This window comes from Orbicella faveolata, unplaced genomic scaffold (assembly GCF_042242905.1).
Source record: "Orbicella faveolata isolate gen_17 unplaced genomic scaffold, um_ofav_v1 contig_35, whole genome shotgun sequence".
Taxonomy (NCBI): Eukaryota; Metazoa; Cnidaria; class Anthozoa; order Scleractinia; family Merulinidae; genus Orbicella; species Orbicella faveolata.
This window is the reverse complement of record NW_028301564.1, coordinates 3,505,001-3,523,449: the sequence shown is the minus strand read 5'-3', so window position 1 is coordinate 3,523,449 and position 18,449 is coordinate 3,505,001. Positions and strand designations below refer to the sequence as shown.

The window sequence follows — 18,449 nt, the reverse complement described above, 5'->3', positions numbered from 1 at the left end:
GTGAAAAAAAAACATTCTCGCAAGCTAAAAAAAGTCCCACCCACCCCTCCCCCCCCCCACCCCATCACTTTTCTAGTGGTAAGCCATTATATTTTTTCGCTCGATTTTCTCGCCCTGTAACCAAATCGGAAGGTGAGCCTACTCACAGGCTAATCCCAATCCTTGGACGGAAAATAAAAAGTTATGCTCCACACCGACGTAATTTTTTTTTGGAATAGAGGTATTGGGTCAATTCTTCCCCACAACACCCCACCCCACCCCACCACACCTCCGGACCGTCGAGTTATCTACTGCCTTCCCGGGTATGGGTAAATCGTATGCATCAAGGAAAGTTAGTAATCAGTAAGGTACCACAACACAACGGCGTCTTAAAAATTAACGCGCAGATATACTGAATATAACAGGTGGGGCGGTATGAGGTAACCATTTTATCAAGATGGCGGACGCCGGAGGAGAATTAAAACTCCTCACAAAAGCACAAGTCCCTTTTTACTTCAAAACAAACGACAAAGTTGCTTGGATAGCGCGTGAAAACGTCAACATCGTGGCTATTGCTCACACTTTGCATGGCCTAGAAAACGATTTTTCTCAAGGTGCCACGAAGAGAATTGATATCAGGTTGAAACTTCTCAACTTACATACAGGTGAGTTAGAACGAGAACTCGGTTACAATCTGGTCTCGTCGTGTCCTGTTTTAGAAATTGTTTGCGATTTAACTCCAACCAGTGGTTACCCACTTTTGAACGTTTTCGCTCGCTTGGAGGATTTCCGAAGTTGTGCCTTTGTGTTTTCGTGCCCTGCTCCAGATTCAGCTGATAGCGGAGGAGCCCTTCGCAAAGAAATCGAGGTAAAGTTAGACCGGTGTAATCGCCAGAGCAATCGTAATTTCCATTGGGGTGCTAGTGTTAGCTTCATGAGGATGTCCCCTCTACGGAATGCAGGTCATTATTGGTTTGGTGTTATTCTCAATGATGGAGAATTCATTTTGTTGGAAATGGCAGTCAAAAAAATGAGCCCAACCTCAGCTGATTTTCACGTCCAGTGTGTGAGAGAAATCAAGAGTGGTGAAATTGAGCTAACAAACCTTCCATTCTCTTGGAGATTGTTAGATTTCAGCCCTGATCTAAAGAGCCTTGCAATTATTGGAAGGGGCTCATATGTGTTTTATGTTGGTCTGGTGTTTGTAAACTTGGATTCATTTACAGTCAACGTTGAGACAAAGCTGAAAGGGTTTAACTTTGTAGCAGATGCAAAATATTCCCATGAAGGAAATTTCTTTCTTGCATTGTGCAGTGGTCAGCGAATTAAAATGCCCTTGAGTGACAGTCGTCAGTCTGGAATCGATTTTGAAGACTGCAGATCAGTGTTAATATGGGACACCTTGGGAAATTTACTACAGAATGTGAACTTCGCTGGAGATTCAACTTTGTCAGCTTACGAGCTGTATATATCACCTTATGACAACTATATTGTGATTCCCCAAAGTGGTGTTGATTGCAACAAGAAACAATTTTCACTGTTTTTGATGCATGATCTTGATTTTTCAAAGCCTGAAACTCAATTCGATGCCAAGGAACTTTTACGAATGGACCACGAAAAGGGAACAGACAACTATACAAGTTGTAATGTTTCTTCAAGTGGACATCAGTTGCTGGTAATTCACTGCTGTAATGTGAACACTGAGGATCGAAGTGACGATGTTTCCAATCTTTTGACCTACAAAATGAACAACTCACCTGCTGACTTAAAGGTTCTTTGTCGGGTGGCAGTGAATAAACAATGTGATATTCATGAACTGGGCCTACAAGAGGTCCCTAAGGAAATTTTGTCTTATTTAAACTGGTGTTGAGTTAACTCTTTTTTGTACAACCCCCCTAGAAAGGGGGGGGGAATCCCATATGAAAAGTTTGGGGATAATGGTCATCTCGCCTTGGGGTATAAATCAAGGTTTCTGCTCTCAGTTTAGGGTGTTCATGATGAAATGCCACTATTTTTAGCTCTCAAGGTAACTGTTAGGGTGCACTCAAAGAAATAATAAGAAAAAAATGCTCTTGATAAGAGTAGACTTTTTTAGGCTCGATTTCTGCTGGTCTCTTGAGTCTGGTCTGCTAGAGTGGACTCTGTTCCTGAACAGCGGCCGGTAATAGGCCTATACCATTTTAAGTGGTATCTAAGCTTGTGTCACATCCAGATTGGTCTACTTTAGGGGATCTAATTCAAACTTTTCATATGAGAGCCCCCCCCCCCCCCCCCCCCATCCTCTGGGCTTCTTCTCTTGCATTTATAATCTAGTAGATTTTAGAGGCTGCACAGGGTGTAAAGAAACCAATTTTCAGGCTTACCCATAAAGTGCTGTAACTATGATGTATTAGCTGGAAATCCTGTCTAACTTTGTCCCCCTTCCGCCCTTCCCACAAATTTCATCTCTTACATTACAAATGAAATGTGAATTCCTTCAAAAAATGCCCCAAGAAACTTATCGGACATGACTTTCTTTTCACAGTGTTACATTCCTTATAGTCACCACAAAGAATTGGGATGTCAGGAGGGTCCAATTGAAAAGTCCATAATAATTATTTTGATAGACTTGTGGTGTATTCTACTCAGATCTGATTGGCAGGTGTTATTGACAGGGATCACTTGGTGTGTGGTCAAAAAATTAAACCAGTCAGAGGTTTTGATTCTTCTAGTGGTGTAGGTTCGATTGCCAGTTGCTGTTCTGGAAAATGAAACTGTGCTCCTCCCCCCGAAATTGGGAAGGAACAAAGAGGGGACTTGAGAGAGCGGCAGAAATCAAGACTACTGGTGATGCTGTCTCTTGTAGCCTATGGATAAACAAGACTGCTAAAAGCCCGGGGAGACTCCCATATATGAAAAGGTCAGGGATGCTCATCAGAAAATTTGAATTAAACCCCTAAAGGAGACCAATCTGAGCGTGGCTCAAGCTTTATTTGACCCCTAAAAGATACCACTAATTACTTAAAACAGAATAGACTGGATCACCAGCCACTGTTCAGGAAAGGAGCCCATGCTACTTAGACTGGACTCAAAAGAGTGGTGGAAATCAAGCATAGAAACAGAAATAAGAGTGTTTTTTACTACAAATATTTCTTTGAGTGCACCCTTAAAAGATACCTTGACAGCTTAAAATAGTGGCATTTTGTCATGAACATCCTAAGTGAAACCAGCATCCTTGATTTATACCCCTAGGCAAGACAACAAGAATCCCCGACCTTTTCATACGGGAGTCCCCCCCCCCTTCCCTGGGGGGGAGCTTATAGGCACTTCCCAAGTTGTTGTCCTGACCACACACCTCTCCAATAAATAGACCTTGATTGCTACAAGTTTGAATTTTGGGCTACATTTCCTTTCTGGTAGTGGTGGCCAGAACACCTTAAGTTAGCTGAATTTTGATCTGAACATTTTATGTGGAAATGCTTATGAGAACACCATAGCAAGAATTGTCAGGCCAAGGAATAAGTTATCTTCCACAGGCTGAGGTGGATAACAAAACTGAGACCTTGTTAATTCTGGTAAAAAGCTCAACCCTGTTATCTGACCCTGTTGTCTGTATGTTTATCTCTTTTTTTTGTTGTTGTTGTTTTTTTTAATCAGGATGTAATCAAATTCAGCAATACTGTTTTATTGTGCAATATTTAGAACCTAAACAGTTTCAAAAATGAGTAATCAAAAAGCAATGTATTAAGATATGTGGACGGTCATATGTTTAGTAAAGCTTGCTTAAAACACTTTGTTCATTTTTTTCACTGTATTCGATGTATAATCAATTTTAATTTGATCACTGCAGGTTCCCTTAATAGGTGTTGTTGATATCAATCCTCATTTTATATCCAGTGGCCTAATTGCAGCACCATTCAGGAGGGGGGGGGGGGGGGAGGGGGGTCTGAGTATCCCAGATCCTGTTTATTCCAGTTGCAAAAATTAACGATTTTCCAACTCACTATAATGATAGTAATAATAGTTCATTTGTATAGCCCACACATCCATTATTTGCCCAAGGTGCTTCACAAAATTATACCTAAAAGCTACAATATTTTACCCTAAGAAACTTAAAAACTAATAAACTACCAAAATACCCAAACAAACTAGAATCTTAAAAAAAAATTAAAAGTATAATAAAGAGTTACTCTTAATAAATTTAGTAATAAGGGAGGTCATGAGTTTTTTCTTAAATAATAAAACTGTACTGGATCGACCTATTTCCAAAGGAACAGTGTTCCAAATCTTCAGAGCGCATACAGAAAAAGCTCTGTCACCATACTATACCATTTTATCTAATCTAAGCAAACTGTATCTTGTTATTTTCGTAACCTAAATATCCCAGTTCCTGAAAAACACCTAACAGAGCCTCCCTAATGGTTAGTGGGCTGGACTCTGGACCAAGTGATCTGAGTTCAAGCCCTGGTCTGGTTGATTGTGAAGTGTTCTTGGTCACAAGGTACTTTACTCTGACTGTGACTCTCTGCAACCAGGTTTATAAATTACTGCCAGGGAGAAAGAATACTCATAGTCGCTGTATGCTACAGAAACCAGAGAGAGAAGCACCAGCCAAGGCGCCACAAGGCTCAAACACATATTAAATATTTATCTAAAGCACAAGTCAAGAAAATGATAGTCAAAGCAATCTGGTTCCTGTATCAACATTTTGAGTAAAAATTTTTTTCATGTAGACTGTCCCATGGCAATCTTACTCAAACAGCTGGCTAGCTTGTCCTTTGTGTACATTAATAACAGTATTAAATAATAACAATAATTAAAATTTACATGGTGCAAATTAACATGTAAATATGAGCAAATGTGCCTGACAAACAAATTATATTAGTTAAAACTAGTAGTAAGAATGCTTAAAAATAAGTAGGATAATTGAATATTTTAAAATCTAGTAAAAAGTGTCTAATATACAATATAAAAAACTTACTATTCACATGCTTTCCTAAGCAAATTTTTTTGTTTTGATTTAAAGTGCTCAAAATTGTCCTCATCTTTTATATCACTTGGTAATTTTTTCCAAAGTGTTGGTGCAGCAGCAGAAAAAGCCTGGTCACCAAGTGTCTTCTTTGTTTTCGTCGAAGGGTATACAAAAAGACCATTTCCATGAACTTAAAATCAAGTGTCTTTAATCAGATATTTGTGCCATTTAAAACCAGCAACTTGCATCTGTACAGCGATGTACAATAATCAGTGTCTGAAGGCAGAGATGTTTGATATACCTCTGACACTAGATTAGCAAATTAATGGTCACTTTTTCTGCCATTCCTTTCAGAATCACCTTGGCGTTCACTTGGTTCTCTTGTTACAACTTCATCTTCCACGCTGTCATCAACTGTCCACGAACCTAACTCCTTGGAGAGATCTTCGTCACAAGGAGCATTTTCTTCAACATTTTTCCCATTTCCACCAGTATTTTTATCACAAAGTGCAGCACTTGAACTTGTTGCTTCCTGTTCTACATCTCCAATGTTATTATCTTCTGCTACATCAGCCTCTCTTCTTGTATTTCCTGTTTCAGTGGATGGAGGTTCATTGGCTGCATCATTAAATGTCACTGTGGCCTCACACTTGTAAAATCCATCCTTTTCTCTCTTGTTCATAGAGCACAAGTGCACAGCATTTACTGGCTCTTCTCCAAAGCTCATATCAACCCAGCTTGCGTAACTCTCTTCTGGGATCTTCTTGATCCCTTTCCTTCTCAACGTTGGGTTACAAGACAATTTCATGACTGTCAAGTGAGGGCTGAATTCGCGGGAGTCAGTTGAAGGAATGCCTTCCTTTGTGAAAGTTTCTCTTACTATGTTCACAACAGATTTCAGAACTTCCATCTCCTCCCCTCCACAAAGTTTTGCATAAAGAACTCGATGGTTAAAGTGGCCAAGGCCTGAAAAGGTCATTGTCAATACATTGTTTCGCAAAATGGGGTCCAGACTAATTTTGCACTGATTTAAAACCTCTGTCGCTTTCTGAATTTGTTCATCATTTTCAAGATGTATGACCATGAGGGTCAAATGTAAAGTTTCCAGAGGAATAAGAGCAGGTGTTAGTTTTTCATTATGTGTAGTAATAGAATCTTGAACATTCTTGATGGCAGAATGTATCTGAGGGTTGGAGACACGAATGGCCAAGAAGTAGTTCGGTGTAATCCTTTTAGGTTTCTTTTTACCTTTTAGTAATAGTCCATTGTCTTTACTACCACTAGCACTAGCCATATCTGTGTCATCATCATCCGATAAAGCATTCAGCTGTAGTTTTCGCTTTCTCTTTTCGTGCTTTCTTTGTTTAGTTTTTGCTTTGCTTTGAGTTATCCACCCTGCTGCATCATTGCGATGTAGGTCCTCATCAAAAAGAGTCTCTAATCCAAAGGATCCATCATCACAGTGCATGTTGCTATCTTTTTCATTTTCAGTATTCTGAAAGCATTTGGTTATTTCAGTATCTAGTATTTGATGTCTTTCTTGTTCTTCTGGCAACTCAGACACTCTACCTGATGTTTCTAATGTACATGTCTCTTGATCAAAATCCCATTCACTTTGCATCTCTTCCTTCAAGTCAGGAGGTACCTTGTCCTGCGTGAAACTGCTGACAGGAAAACTATCTTGATTGGTGGAAGAGTCTTTTTGATTGACATACGTCACATCTTCAGTCACATGTTTGGACTCCTCAGGTTGAACAAGTGCTGCACCAATTTCTATGCCTTTAGTGTTGCTCTCAAAGTCAGATGCCTCCTCCAAACTCTCCATAGGTAATTTTGTACAAGAAACTGGACAAAGAGAATTCCATGAGCCAAGTATCACCAAAACACGCAAACTATTAAGCTTAAATTTTGACTGTAAGCTTAAATGATCATGACAAAATAGGGGATAAGAAAAATCTCTACGCATAGGGCGATCATTACCAAAAGTCCTTAGTTCTGATGAGGGACAAGTTGAAGATCGAAATAGTCCAATCTTAGAATTGAGACTTGAAGTAAACTTGCAGGTAAGTCTGGTGGTACCTGTGAAACTGCTGTTCGAAATTGAAAGTAAGCGGAAACAACCTTTGACCATATGGATAGTAGAACGTTGTGCGCGCGTCTTAGATTTCTTGGGCCTGTCAGGAATTTTTTTTGCTACGGATTCCTTTTTAGCACATCTTAAAGCAGCAGCACCCGTCGATTTGAAGAGGTTACGAACGCTAAACAATACTTCTCCAAGCGCTAGCATACGGAAGTACTTTTTCCCACGGGTCGTCCAGGGGAAGTAAAGCAGAGATCTGTCGAGAGACCTTGGGAACGAGGTTGGCGAAAGGGCACTGGGACTTAGTTGGAGACCGCAGTCATTCGTGCAGCGGACTACCGTATGAATATAAAATGGCGGACAATGAAACACGGGTAGTCCTCGATATTTCGATAAAAAAGGTAATAAATTGGCTTCCGTTATACCTTGTGATATGTTTGAGGAAACGGTTACATATAGTATAAGAGAAGTAAAGTAGCAGCTATGTTCGATCAAATTTGTTTCTTTTGAATTTGTCAGAGATTGCTTCAACGAGTGAAGAACCCGGAAGACCTTGAGAGGAATTTCCTGGGATACCTTTATGGTGAAATACTGTCGGACAAAGTTCACATAGTTGGATGCGTGGCTTGTAGAAGTTCCCATCCTTCGGCAAAGAAAGGTTATCCAGCAATTCCTGACTGGAAGAATGAGAGATCAGAATTGTCTTGTCTTGTTCCAAATGGTATGTGTTAAGACTAATATTCTAATTTCTTGGCAATTATGCATGGGTACTGGGTAATGATGCAATGAATAACATTAGACGTTTAGAACAATACCTGTGATTTTCCTGTTAACCTAAATAGCTATCGATTATTTAGTTTTCTAGAAAATTTTTAGTTGATTTATTTGTTCATTTGATCTTTCAATTGTTTACTCATCCATTCATTCATTTGTTCATTCATCCGTCCATCTGACTGTCTGCCCAGCTGTCGGTCCGTTCATTCATTCATTCATCCATACGTCCGTCTGTCTGTGCATCCATCCTTCTGTCCATCCATCTATCCATTTGTTCATATGTTCATTTATTCATTTGTTCATTCATCCGTCTGTCCAACTGTCCATTTGTCTGTCCATGCATCCAGTCGTCCAACTGTCCATCCATCCGTCTGTCCATCTGTTTATTCATTCATTTGTTCATTCATTCATCCATCCATCTGTTTGTCCGTCTGTTTATTCATCCATACATCCATACATTATTCATTCAGTCATTCATTCATTCACTCAGTCAGTCAGTTAGCCAGTCAGTCAGTCAGTCAGTCAGTCAGTCAGTCATTGACATTCATTCATTCAGTGATATTCATTGACATTCATTCATTCATTCATTCATTCATTCATTACATTCCTGCCTTCCTTCATTCCAGTCATTCTTTTAGTCATTTGGCTCATTGGTTGGACGTATTTACACATTGTACATGATGATTCATGCATTTGTTCATTTGATATATTTTTAGGATACTTGGCTGACCATTTCTTTTTAACTAAATTATCTTCATTTTCACCAAATGCTTTATGATCATGATGCAAATTTAATGTTTTGCTCTTATCACTCTTCTAGGGATAAATCTTTGTGGGATTTATTATTCATGTACCAAACCCACACCTCTCGAGGCCCATGAGCTCAAAAAGGTCTTTGATGGATTATGGACAAATGTGAGAACAATTTATTGCAGAAAAGTACAATCTTATATTTCTTTATTTATAATAATTATTGATTGTGAACTGTCAAGCAGACACGAGACATGAGTGACATGAGGCATAAGGCATGAAATTCATTGAGGGCAAATTAACCAAGACTTAAATGACCTATAATTAATAGCTATTAAATATCTTCCCCTCACAAATTATTGGTAACTCTTTGTTAAAGCTTTTTCTTTAATTTGCTTTTGTTTTAGGACATTTCCTTCAGGAGGACGTTAGTGGTCTTGCAACATTGTTCTACCAGTGAAAGCGACAGCAAAAGATGTTTTATTTATGATAAGGATTCTGGTACTGTAACACAGTGTGAATACCAAGAAGCAGATATCATTGGAGAATTTCTGGATCAAAGGATTTCTTTTAGACTTCAAGCAAACATTCCAATATGCATAAGCAGGGGTCAAAATGGTAAGTAGCATTTTTCTCTTTAAGGTCGTAAGTTATCTTATACAGAGTACGCATATGGCATTGATGAATGACATTTAGTACATAACTATATTCCCCTGGGTAATGTCAAAAGTTTTAGTTGCCAAGGCAACAGTAAAAGAAATGGAACATGTCCTATATTTGACCTCTTGTTTAAAACATCATTACTCGGGAAATTGTTTTTTAGTATAAATAACTTTTTCTTGACAGATTTCTACTTGTTAATTAATGTATGAGTTGGACAGAAATGTATTTAGAACATTGTAATATTGATAAAAATGTACAGTATATTTTAAACCAATGAATTATTTTTAGGGAAACTGCCTTAATAGTCAGCTACTTTTATAAACTAAGGCTAATCCATTTTTATTTCTTAATTCAGTCACAATTTGTTATAAAATGTATTAATTTACTTTTAACTACAATTATATTTTATTTTTGTTAAATTCTTTACCTTGTTGATTATTTGCATGACCCTGCCCATGCTTACGTCTCTTACAGATACTTCAGAAATAACAAATAAAATAGAGAAATCATGCAAGGAATTAGACAGCACATCAACTGTCTTTCATGTTAAAGACTGCAAGGTGTTACTTAAAAACCAGGACATTAAAAGTGACAAGTTGGAAAATTGTGAAGCGCTTCTGGTAAAGATTGAATCTGATCCAGGAAAGATACAAAACCTTCATGGATCTGCAAAGAGCAAAGGAAAACAGAAAAGTGGAAAAGTTGTGTCCTCTGGAAATGCAGCAAAGTTTAAGGTTAGCATTGGATGCGTTGGTTTGCTAACCTCCATGTCTTTTTTTTCCTTGCTGCAGCAATAGTACAGCACTTTGTCAGTTACATATTTTTTTACTTGACATCAATCTTTCAAGACTTTGTCACTCTGTTACTTACTACATAAGCTTGATGGATCAACAGAACTCTCGAGAACTCTGTTACAGGAGTGGTTTTTTCAAGAACTTACAAGAAAATTGAGGACATGCGATTAAATCAAAACTTCAATATTTTCATCTTCCAATATTAGAGTGCCTAGGGTTGTTTGGTTCCTGTCCACTGGTCAGGGGGAATAGAGACACTCTGGGTACAAAAATTTCTTGAGATCTGTTACATCTCCTAAGTGCCAGTATGTCATTTTTCAAATGTTAGGACAATGCTAGCAATCTTTGGTTTGGGATTGTTAGTTATTAACCCACTGACACCTGGAGATTTTAGGCAAAAATGTATCTCTTGGACATTTTGGACATTTAGCATAGATATCAGCTAAATTAGTTCCAATCAACCCAAAAAGGCATTTGCAACATGACAGTACGCTTTTCTTTGCACTAGTATCACGTTTTATGACATTTTTGCTCGGGCATGTGCACAAATATAAATTTTGTTCCTAGTTTTTCACTCCAATTTCTAAGGAATTTTGTGCATATTTCATGCTCAATAATAATATTGACCCAATCACTCTGATCTGGGTATCATTGGAAAGAGTTTTCCTGCTGTAGAACTTGGGTGTACGTGATGCCAATTTTGGTCAAAGGTGATGATGTCACAAGTGAAACAAAGACCAATGCTCATCACAGCCAGTTACGGGTGGCACAGGCGTCAATGGGTTGAAATATAAAATTTTAAATAGAATGTTATTTTGGTTCTTTTACAGGATGCACTAGATGTAAGATACCTGAGCCAACTCACAGATGCTGTGAGTAATCATGAAACATTTGTCCCAGTTTTTCAATACAGAAAAGGTACTTTAATTTTAAATTTTCTTTAATTCCACACATTCCCTTCCCCAACGATTGCCAGTTATGTAATTATGTTGAGGTACTGAAAAGTGATTCCATGGTTCAAGCTTAATGTGATTTAATATAACGTTTCTTTGCCTCATGAGATTATTTGCAGGTAATTGTTCAGTTGAGACAAAACAAAATGGTAAGAGGTTGATTAAATTGTAGCTATGTTTATTTTGCAGCTGTATCATCTCAAATCAAGTTCACACTTGCAATTGATACAGTGTTGAATGTATCAATGGACACTTCTTTAGCAAGCCTACCAAAGTTATTTATTTCTGCTATGTGCAGTCAGCTAAGAAAAATGGCCTCAGCTATGACACAGTTCTCAAAGGTGAGATTCTCCCAAACATTTTACTGTGAGATGGTCAGACTTAATATAGCTTTTCTGTGGGTTCAAGACTTTCTTAGCCTTGCAAAAGAAACCTGGATTCCAAGATGATGTGGTATGTGGAAAGGGTACCTTTTTTCAGTAAAAGGTAACGAAAGGAGTACCTTTTCTGTCAAAATGGGATACAAAAGGGTAAAGGTTTCGACCTCAGGACAGAGCCTTCCCATGTAAACCTTTGTAGAGTACCCCCTCCCCGGGATTAGTGTCCCATTTAGAGGGGAGTTTGCAATACTTCATGTCACCGAAATCAGTCAGGGGTGTATGCATGTGTGAACTCTCTTCTTCTCCCTTCTCCTCCTCCTCCTGTGTGTGCTATTTATGCACTGCATGTTGTTTTAAACTGTTTTTTTCTGTATCTTGTATGTAGGAAGACTTGTTGACTGTTGTGAAAGTGTATCACTTCAAGCTTCCTGGGTTTTGTCATTTGGTGACCACTGTTTATCCCACTGCTACAAGAGATGGTGTAATGATAGATGATAATGAGCTTGGTAAGTGTTTTACCCAGGCTAGACTTCTAGTAGTCAGTTGTTTGAAAGGTTTTTGCAATAAATTACTCCTACACAAAAATATGATGCTGATGACAGAAGCTACATGGTTCACAAATGATCCTGGGCTAGTTAATCGCTAAGTTCACCTCAAGTCTCTCCGCAGCTCAGTTGGAAGAGTACCTGGCTGGATCAGCGAGGTCATGGCTTGAATCCCACTAGGCACTCAGATTTTTTCTTTGTCTCATGCTCACGATATGCTGAACAGCTTGTCTTTCACATGTGGTGTTTGCATTTGCAAGTTGCTCACAAGTTTGCAGATAAAGGTTTGGACTTCAAAGAGCTATTCTACATTATTAGGTGTGATGGAAATAAAAAAAGAGGGCAAGGACGGTATGAACAAGATGAGGGGTACATGGGCTAAACAGCCAAAGATGAATAATGATTTCAGAGGAAAGATGAGATGCAAGCATACAAAATATTTGGAAGCCATCCAGGTGCCAACAATATGAAACAAGTCAACAGGCATTCAAAATGAAGTCAGCTAAATAAAAAAACAAAAGGTTTCTTTTGTTTCGTGTTTGACAAAAAGATGACACTAGGAAAAGTGCCTTTTTTGCATACGTTATTTCTCAAAAACGAAGAGCAACACAGGGAAAGAAACTTCAGAGCAATGTTTCTCAGGTGAAACGAAGCCCATACATGTATGCCAAAATTCAGCTATTTTTGAGTACTTCCAAAAATGTCCGAAAAATCTTGGGGACGTTCTTACCCGCAGCCTTTAAATTAATTTGTAAATTGTGCTATATTAAGCCAAATGACTATTGTGTGGAATTTGACAGCGAAATGTTGCCTAACAATTTTATTAAAATTTTCTCACAGCATCATACCGGTTGGAACTGCACAAGCGACTTCTTCTACCAGAAAACAGACCTCTTATGCGGCCCTCCAACAAATACGTGTTTGAAAATGAACGTCAACAAGGTATACATGAAAATGGTAGAGTTGAATTGTTGAGAGAAGAAACTGTGTATGGGATTTTGAGCTTGAAAGGAGGGTTGTAGTGAGTTATTACAGAAAGCTTCCCCCCTCCTCTTCAAGGGTTAGGCACATGTGCTCTTTGTCTTATTGTTGTGAAGTTTAAAGTGTAGTTTAAAAATACGACTGTTTTTTTTGTTACAGATATCTACTTAACAAATCCTCACGCTGGACTAGTTGGAGGTGAGAGAAATAAACTAGACTAAGTGAACCTTAACAGTGTGGGAGGGGTTGTTTTGTTTGTTTTAAAATGTGCCAAGTAGAGAATAATTTAACCCCAACACTGTCCTTGGTATTTTTGTTTCTTGTGATGTAACTCCTTACTTACTCCTACACCAGTACAGTTAAGTCTCTCCATTTAGGTGGGAACTGGCATAATTTATCTGGAAAAGCCTGAAACGATATTTCCATCAGGCAGTGGATGGATTATTGACAGAAACAAATCATGTATTAACTTTTTTTTAAATGTTGTTTGATGTGTCACCAAATTCTCAGATCTAACCTTGAAGGAACAGCAGTAAGTAGTAGATTAGTAAGCAGAATCAGTATGCAGCCATCACCCAAAGCTAGAATAGGTTTCATGTAAATTTTTTTTATTTTTTAGGTGTTTGTGGCACTGTAGCAGTGGTGGATGGAACATACGGTTACCACCATTACATGCAGGATAACTTTAATGATGATGTAAGTATTTGCCATTCCTTTAGTAGGGTCAAACTGGATGCTCCTCAATCCATAGGTGTGCAAGTAAATGGGTGTTTTCATGAAGGGAGAATGAAAATGGACACCTTGTTAGGGCTTGGGTGAAGGTAAAATCTGTTCTTTCACCACATTTTGCCCTTGAGTGGTCAAGTATTTTTCAGCAGCCCCAACCTCTCTGTTTTAAGTCTTCCTTATTTCTGTTAGTGGAAACCTTCCCACTGGTGATATATAAGTGTTCATTTTGTTTCAATCAGGGCTGGGGTTGTGCATACCGATCACTTCAGACCATTGCTTCCTGGTTCAGACACCAGGGTTACACATCAAAACCTGTTCCAAGCCACAGAGAAATTCAACAGGCACTTGTTGACCTCCAAGACAAAGGTGAAGAATTTGTGGGCTCTCGGCAGTGGATAGGCTCATTTGAAGTCAGTATGTGCTTGGAACATCTTCTGGGAGTCAGCTCAAAGATTATGTTTGTCAGCACAGGAGCAGAAATGCGAGCCAAAGGACGGGACTTGTTATACCATTTTCAAACTCAGGGAACTCCTATTATGATTGGTAAGTTATGAGTGTTGATGTGCCATGATAATTTTACTGTGATTAATGCTTTTTGCTTTTATCATTAGTTTTCAGTGGTTTTTTTTTTATTTTAATCAAATTACATAATCAATCATAGTCTATCATCTAGAGAAGAAGGCAATGGTTTTGCCTTTGGTTAGTTACCCTGTTGCAGGTTACTGGTTTGTGTGGGCAAGCAGAAGGGGAATTCATAAGCTTGGTTGGCCTTAAGACATGCACAATTTTATATCTTTTCCAGGTGGTGGTGTTTTAGCGCACACCATATTGGGAGTAGATTTTAATGATCAGACTGGTGATATAAGGTCAGTAAGCTCTACTATCAGCCTCAGTGAACAGCAAAGTGTCTAGTACTTACTTTGAATGTTATAATTTTGCTGCATTTTGTTTTCAGAAGCATCCCGGAATGTGGTCCAGAATTATCTGTAATCCTTGGCTTTGATTAAGAACTAATTTTATGATAAAGTTGACCTCAAAGTTACAAGGTTTTGCCCCTTTCTCCCCTTTTGTCCAAATCTTTATCAGACAAGTTTCGATTATAATTTTCTTAGTTGCATATTCATTGTCACAATGTGTAGTTCCAGAAAATATCCATACCCACCCCAAGGAAGGTTAACATAAATTCCAAGGGGGAGGGGGGTTTCAAAACCCAATTTTTTTAAAGAAAAGTATGGCACTAAAATCGAATTTCCAGAGGGTGTGGGGGTTCAAGCTAAAAAACCTTCCGTGGGAGGGGTATGGATATTTTCTGGAACAACACAAAAAGGAAATTAACACTCAAAACAAGATGGAAATCTGTTGTTACTTACATTGCCACTACATTGTCAAGCAGAAAAATCCTGAGAATTGAGGAAGTTATTAGGTAATGGATATTGTCTTGATGAAACACCAGATTCTCAGAACATGCATAAGAAAAATTGTACAGCAGTTGATAAAGAGAATTGATATTTTCATCTTAGGCCCTGAAGAGTTGACTTGTACGTTTTGTACTGCTGCACTCTCAGCCAGTTCCGTCTTGGCCGTTCCAGCAGCAGTCAGGCCCTTCCAGCCGCGGTCAGGCCCTTCCAGCCACGGTCAGGCCCTTCCAGCCATGGTCAGACCCTTCCAGCTGCGGTCAGACCCTTCTAGCCAGAGCCCGTTCACAGGCTAAATGTAATAAGTGAATGCACTGATATTTTCTTTTTTTACTCTGTAGGTTTTTAATTCTTGATCCACATTACACTGGTGGTGAGGATCTCAAGGTTATATTAGACAAGGTTTGTTTGTGTGTAGCCTTGTGTGCAAGATGACTGATGTTAAATGCAGTCTGTAATCAAGTTTATTTGGAGGTTGAGTCCAGATATAAAATACCTAGAAAAGTGGAAGGGATGGGAAAATGTAGTCCGTGTAGCAAGATGCCTATTTTATGAATCATATTCATATTATTATCACATTTATTAATAAGAAAACAGAGCATTTTTGGTTGATGTCATGATAACATGTTAGATTGGGAGGGGAATTTGCGATATAAAAAGAGTGCAAACAATGCAGATTATGGCCATTGATAAACTAGGGCAGGGTCCCATAATCTGGGGGGGGGGGGGGGGTACTCCCTTATATTGGCTATATAGGTATGCACCTGTTCATCTTTATCAACAAGACCATAAACAAAAGCCCGTCAAAAATTATATGTAGGGCAACTGTGTCAGCCAAAACGGTCTTAAATAGGGTCAAATTTTTGGTCTGGTCATAAATAGGGTAGGGAAAATCGCAGATTTTGGTCATAAATAGGGTAAGGGTTTTGGGAGGTGGGCCGCACACCCCCACTTTTTTTTCCGGGAGTACCCTCCCCCAGGTACCATAATTAACTGCTTCTTTATTTATCTATATATTTATTTTTTGCAGGGGTGGTGTGGCTGGAAAGGGCCAGACTTCTGGAATCAGCAAGTTCATTACAACATGTGTATGCCTCAGAGACCAGATATGATTTGATGATGAAAAATATTTATATTTCATTTTATGGCAATTATGCTATTAATTTGCCCTTCAATAACATTTTAAAATGTGAAGGAAGAAAAGACAACAACAAAATAATTTTTAACACTATGAAAATTTAGTAAACTAGAAAAGCCATCTCTAAATAAAAGGATCTTGAAGTAAAATGTTTTCCCTTACTTTTTAGAACACTTTTTCTATCCGGCAAATTGTGGGATTTTCAGCTACAGACTGCCGAAGCAACATTTCTGAATCACGGCTCTGCTTCAGTCTTCCTCGTACGTCGGGTCCGTTGCAAAGAAGTGAGGCCTGGGGACGAGGAGGACTCTGTCTCTAAACAGTTTTCTTTCTCTTGTGCAAATTCTTATGCAAATCTAAGTCCTGCTGTAAAGTTAATTAACTCTGTTTTCAGAACGCTAAATTATCAAAGAATGTAGCTGTGTAAGTCTTTATTCACTGTCATTCCATCTGCGGGCTCAAGAAAGTATCATTACAGTTCAAGAGGTTTCTGAAAAACAAAATAAAAACCAAAAGTTAAATTCGTGTGGCATACCTGCGAGCGTGAAACGCGAAACACCAGTTAGCTTAAATGTTAATCGGGAATGGTTCGTTCGTTCGTTCGCTGGCTCTTTCGCTCGCTCGCTCGTTCGTTCGTTTGTTCATTCAACACTCGTGCCGAAGCACTCACAATTTGAGAGGCATGATCTTTTTAGAAATTCCATTCAGGCGTTGATTGTCGATCGCACGCATTTGCATTCCTTGCATTCCAAATCAGACAACGATGTCAAAACGTTAATTTAATTAATTTCTTTTTTAGGTTTGTTTTCTTAGCAAGCTTCAAGTATTGGACAAATATTTGGACACATTGTGACATATCATATGCGCTTCGATATAACGCAATTTTACAGGCATTTTAGACTACTTATTAAACGAACTAGTCACAACATTTTCCGTACTCAAATTTGCGCCTCTCTTTGCAAGAACGTTTCAAAATATGAAACAAAAAAATGGAAAATAGCAGACTAAATGAACAAGAAACAAACGGCGTGGATAAAATATGGTACGTGTTCTTCGATTTGCCTCGTGAGCACGGAATTGTTCTGACCTTCAACGACTATCTTAATAGTTTTTCTAATTGCTCAATTTAAAGCTTAAACCGTCCATAGCAAAACGAGGTAATTACCCATAAAACTCGTAGTTTTAGAGGCATCACTGACAGAAACTGTGCTATTTATTACCTACAAAGCAAAACTCTAATTGCCGGGGCGGCCGACGGCTAATATGGAATTAAAACAATAAAGCTGCCAAATGAATTATTTTCCTTTACGGCTTTGTATTATTTTAGGTGATAACAAGGTCAACCACAAGTATTATACAAGCGACATTCTTATCAGCGAGTCTTTAGATTTCATTCCCAGGCGTGTTAAGAAATACAGTGAATTCACTTCCTTTTATGACATGAAATTCCGTTATCAACTCAACCATCTGTTTTTAATTCTTTATTGAAATAGAGTGCTAATGTTTTCAGACTATCAAATCTCCATCAGGATTTGAAATCAATATTCGTGCTTTTGCTGCGAGCAAGAATTTTTTTCAAAAAAAAAAATAATAAAGCGAAACTTAAACGAAGGTGCTTCATGTAAATTAACATAAAAATCTCATTTACTCTTTCTAAATCATTGTCAAGTACTCCAGTTTTTAAAATAGCTTAATTTTAGGAGCACCTTTTCATGCAAGAATTTCACACACATTTGTCAATGCTAACAAGTGAATAGTACATTGAAATAAGCAAATACACTGAGCGAACTCAATATCAAATGAAGCCATAAATATGCAAAAAGCTTTTGTCACTTCATTGCTATAAGCCGTAAAACGATTTTTGACGAAATAATCAGCTCGATTGCTGCAAGGACACAAAAGATTCTAATAGCTCGATCAGAATCTTATGTTGATCCTACGCAAGGACACTATTTTTCTCTAATAGCCCTCTTAAGGAGATTCTACCACCAAAATAAAAGCAGTACTCGCAAGATAAATAGAAGCATATTTGAATAAAGTACAGACGGCAGTGTGATAAAATGTCATTTCGCTCCTACGCGACAACTTACCCGCGTTACGAGGTTAATCCCGCTGGCAAAAACAAACCCATTTCCCAAGGCCACATCGTCTGTCTTCTCTCTCGTCCCACGGTACTCAGGACGCCCATTGGATTCTCCATAATATCTTCAATCACATCTAACATGTCTGACAAAGTTTTCCCGTCCAGATCGGCGAATAGATTCACCGGTTTGAAGTCTGGCGGCTGCATGAAGTAGTGCGGTAGGTTTCCCTCTTT

At 38.4% G+C, this 18,449-nt stretch overlaps 4 protein-coding genes across 5 annotated transcripts in view; 2 read left to right on the top strand and 2 right to left on the bottom strand.

Annotated features, from left to right (window-relative positions):
• The first annotated feature begins 208 nt into the window (after positions 1–208).
• On the top strand, positions 209–2,250 carry LOC149102680 (uncharacterized). Its single transcript, XM_089272763.1, has one exon. The coding sequence runs from the start codon at positions 437–439 to the stop codon at positions 1,847–1,849; it is 1,413 nt and encodes a 470-aa protein (XP_089128889.1). The 5' UTR covers positions 209–436; the 3' UTR covers positions 1,850–2,250.
• A 1,377-nt stretch (positions 2,251–3,627) lies between these two features.
• LOC110048664 (uncharacterized) lies at positions 3,628–7,217 on the bottom strand. Of its 2 annotated transcripts, none has more exons than XM_020754441.2 (2): positions 6,911–7,217; positions 3,628–6,775 (listed from the first exon to the last, which is right to left on the bottom strand). In XM_020754441.2, exons 1-2 carry the CDS (start codon positions 7,215–7,217, stop codon positions 5,253–5,255), a joined length of 1,830 nt encoding a protein of 609 aa, XP_020610100.2. In that variant the 3' UTR covers positions 3,628–5,252. The 2 variants fall into 2 exon arrangements, with proteins under 2 accessions (XP_020610100.2, XP_020610101.2); XM_020754442.2 differs by having other exon boundaries at positions 7,010–7,217.
• Positions 7,218–7,348: 131 nt separating this feature from the next.
• Positions 7,349–16,281, top strand: LOC110048663 (ufm1-specific protease 2-like). The gene is made up of 15 exons (XM_020754438.2): positions 7,349–7,411; positions 7,530–7,731; positions 8,605–8,699; positions 8,942–9,152; positions 9,672–9,931; positions 10,822–10,909; positions 11,134–11,285; positions 11,710–11,830; positions 12,710–12,811; positions 13,010–13,048; positions 13,470–13,546; positions 13,819–14,122; positions 14,382–14,445; positions 15,336–15,396; positions 16,025–16,281. The coding sequence occupies exons 1-15, from the start codon at positions 7,364–7,366 to the stop codon at positions 16,109–16,111; spliced, it is 1,911 nt and encodes a 636-aa protein (XP_020610097.2). The 5' UTR covers positions 7,349–7,363; the 3' UTR covers positions 16,112–16,281.
• Positions 16,107–18,449, bottom strand: part of LOC110048666 (cyclic GMP-AMP synthase-like receptor 1) — a 4,014-nt gene continuing 1,671 nt past the window's right edge. The window contains exons 1-2 of the mRNA XM_020754443.2: positions 18,223–18,449; positions 16,107–16,622 (exon numbers count right to left, since the gene is read on the bottom strand). The exon at positions 18,223–18,449 is cut by the window's right edge and continues 1,671 nt beyond it. Coding sequence (XP_020610102.1) covers positions 18,228–18,449 — 222 coding nt within the window. The 3' untranslated portion in view covers positions 16,107–16,622; positions 18,223–18,227. The remainder of the gene's footprint in view (positions 16,623–18,222) is intronic.

Coding starts and splice junctions, on each gene's coding strand:
- LOC149102680 (XM_089272763.1), top strand. CDS start 437: ATGGCGGACGCCGGAGGAGAATTAAAACTCCTCACAAAAGCACAAGTC.
- LOC110048664 (XM_020754441.2), bottom strand. CDS start 7,217: ATGCTAGCGCTTGGAGAAGTATTGTTTAGCGTTCGTAACCTCTTCAAA. Junction 6,776..6,910: donor ATCAGAACTAAGGACTTTTG/GTAATGATCGCC, acceptor CTCTTTGTCCAG/TTTCTTGTACAAAATTACCT.
- LOC110048663 (XM_020754438.2), top strand. CDS start 7,364: ATGGCGGACAATGAAACACGGGTAGTCCTCGATATTTCGATAAAAAAG. Junction 14,123..14,381: donor GGGAACTCCTATTATGATTG/GTAAGTTATGAG, acceptor TATCTTTTCCAG/GTGGTGGTGTTTTAGCGCAC. Junction 15,397..16,024: donor TCAAGGTTATATTAGACAAG/GTTTGTTTGTGT, acceptor TATTTTTTGCAG/GGGTGGTGTGGCTGGAAAGG.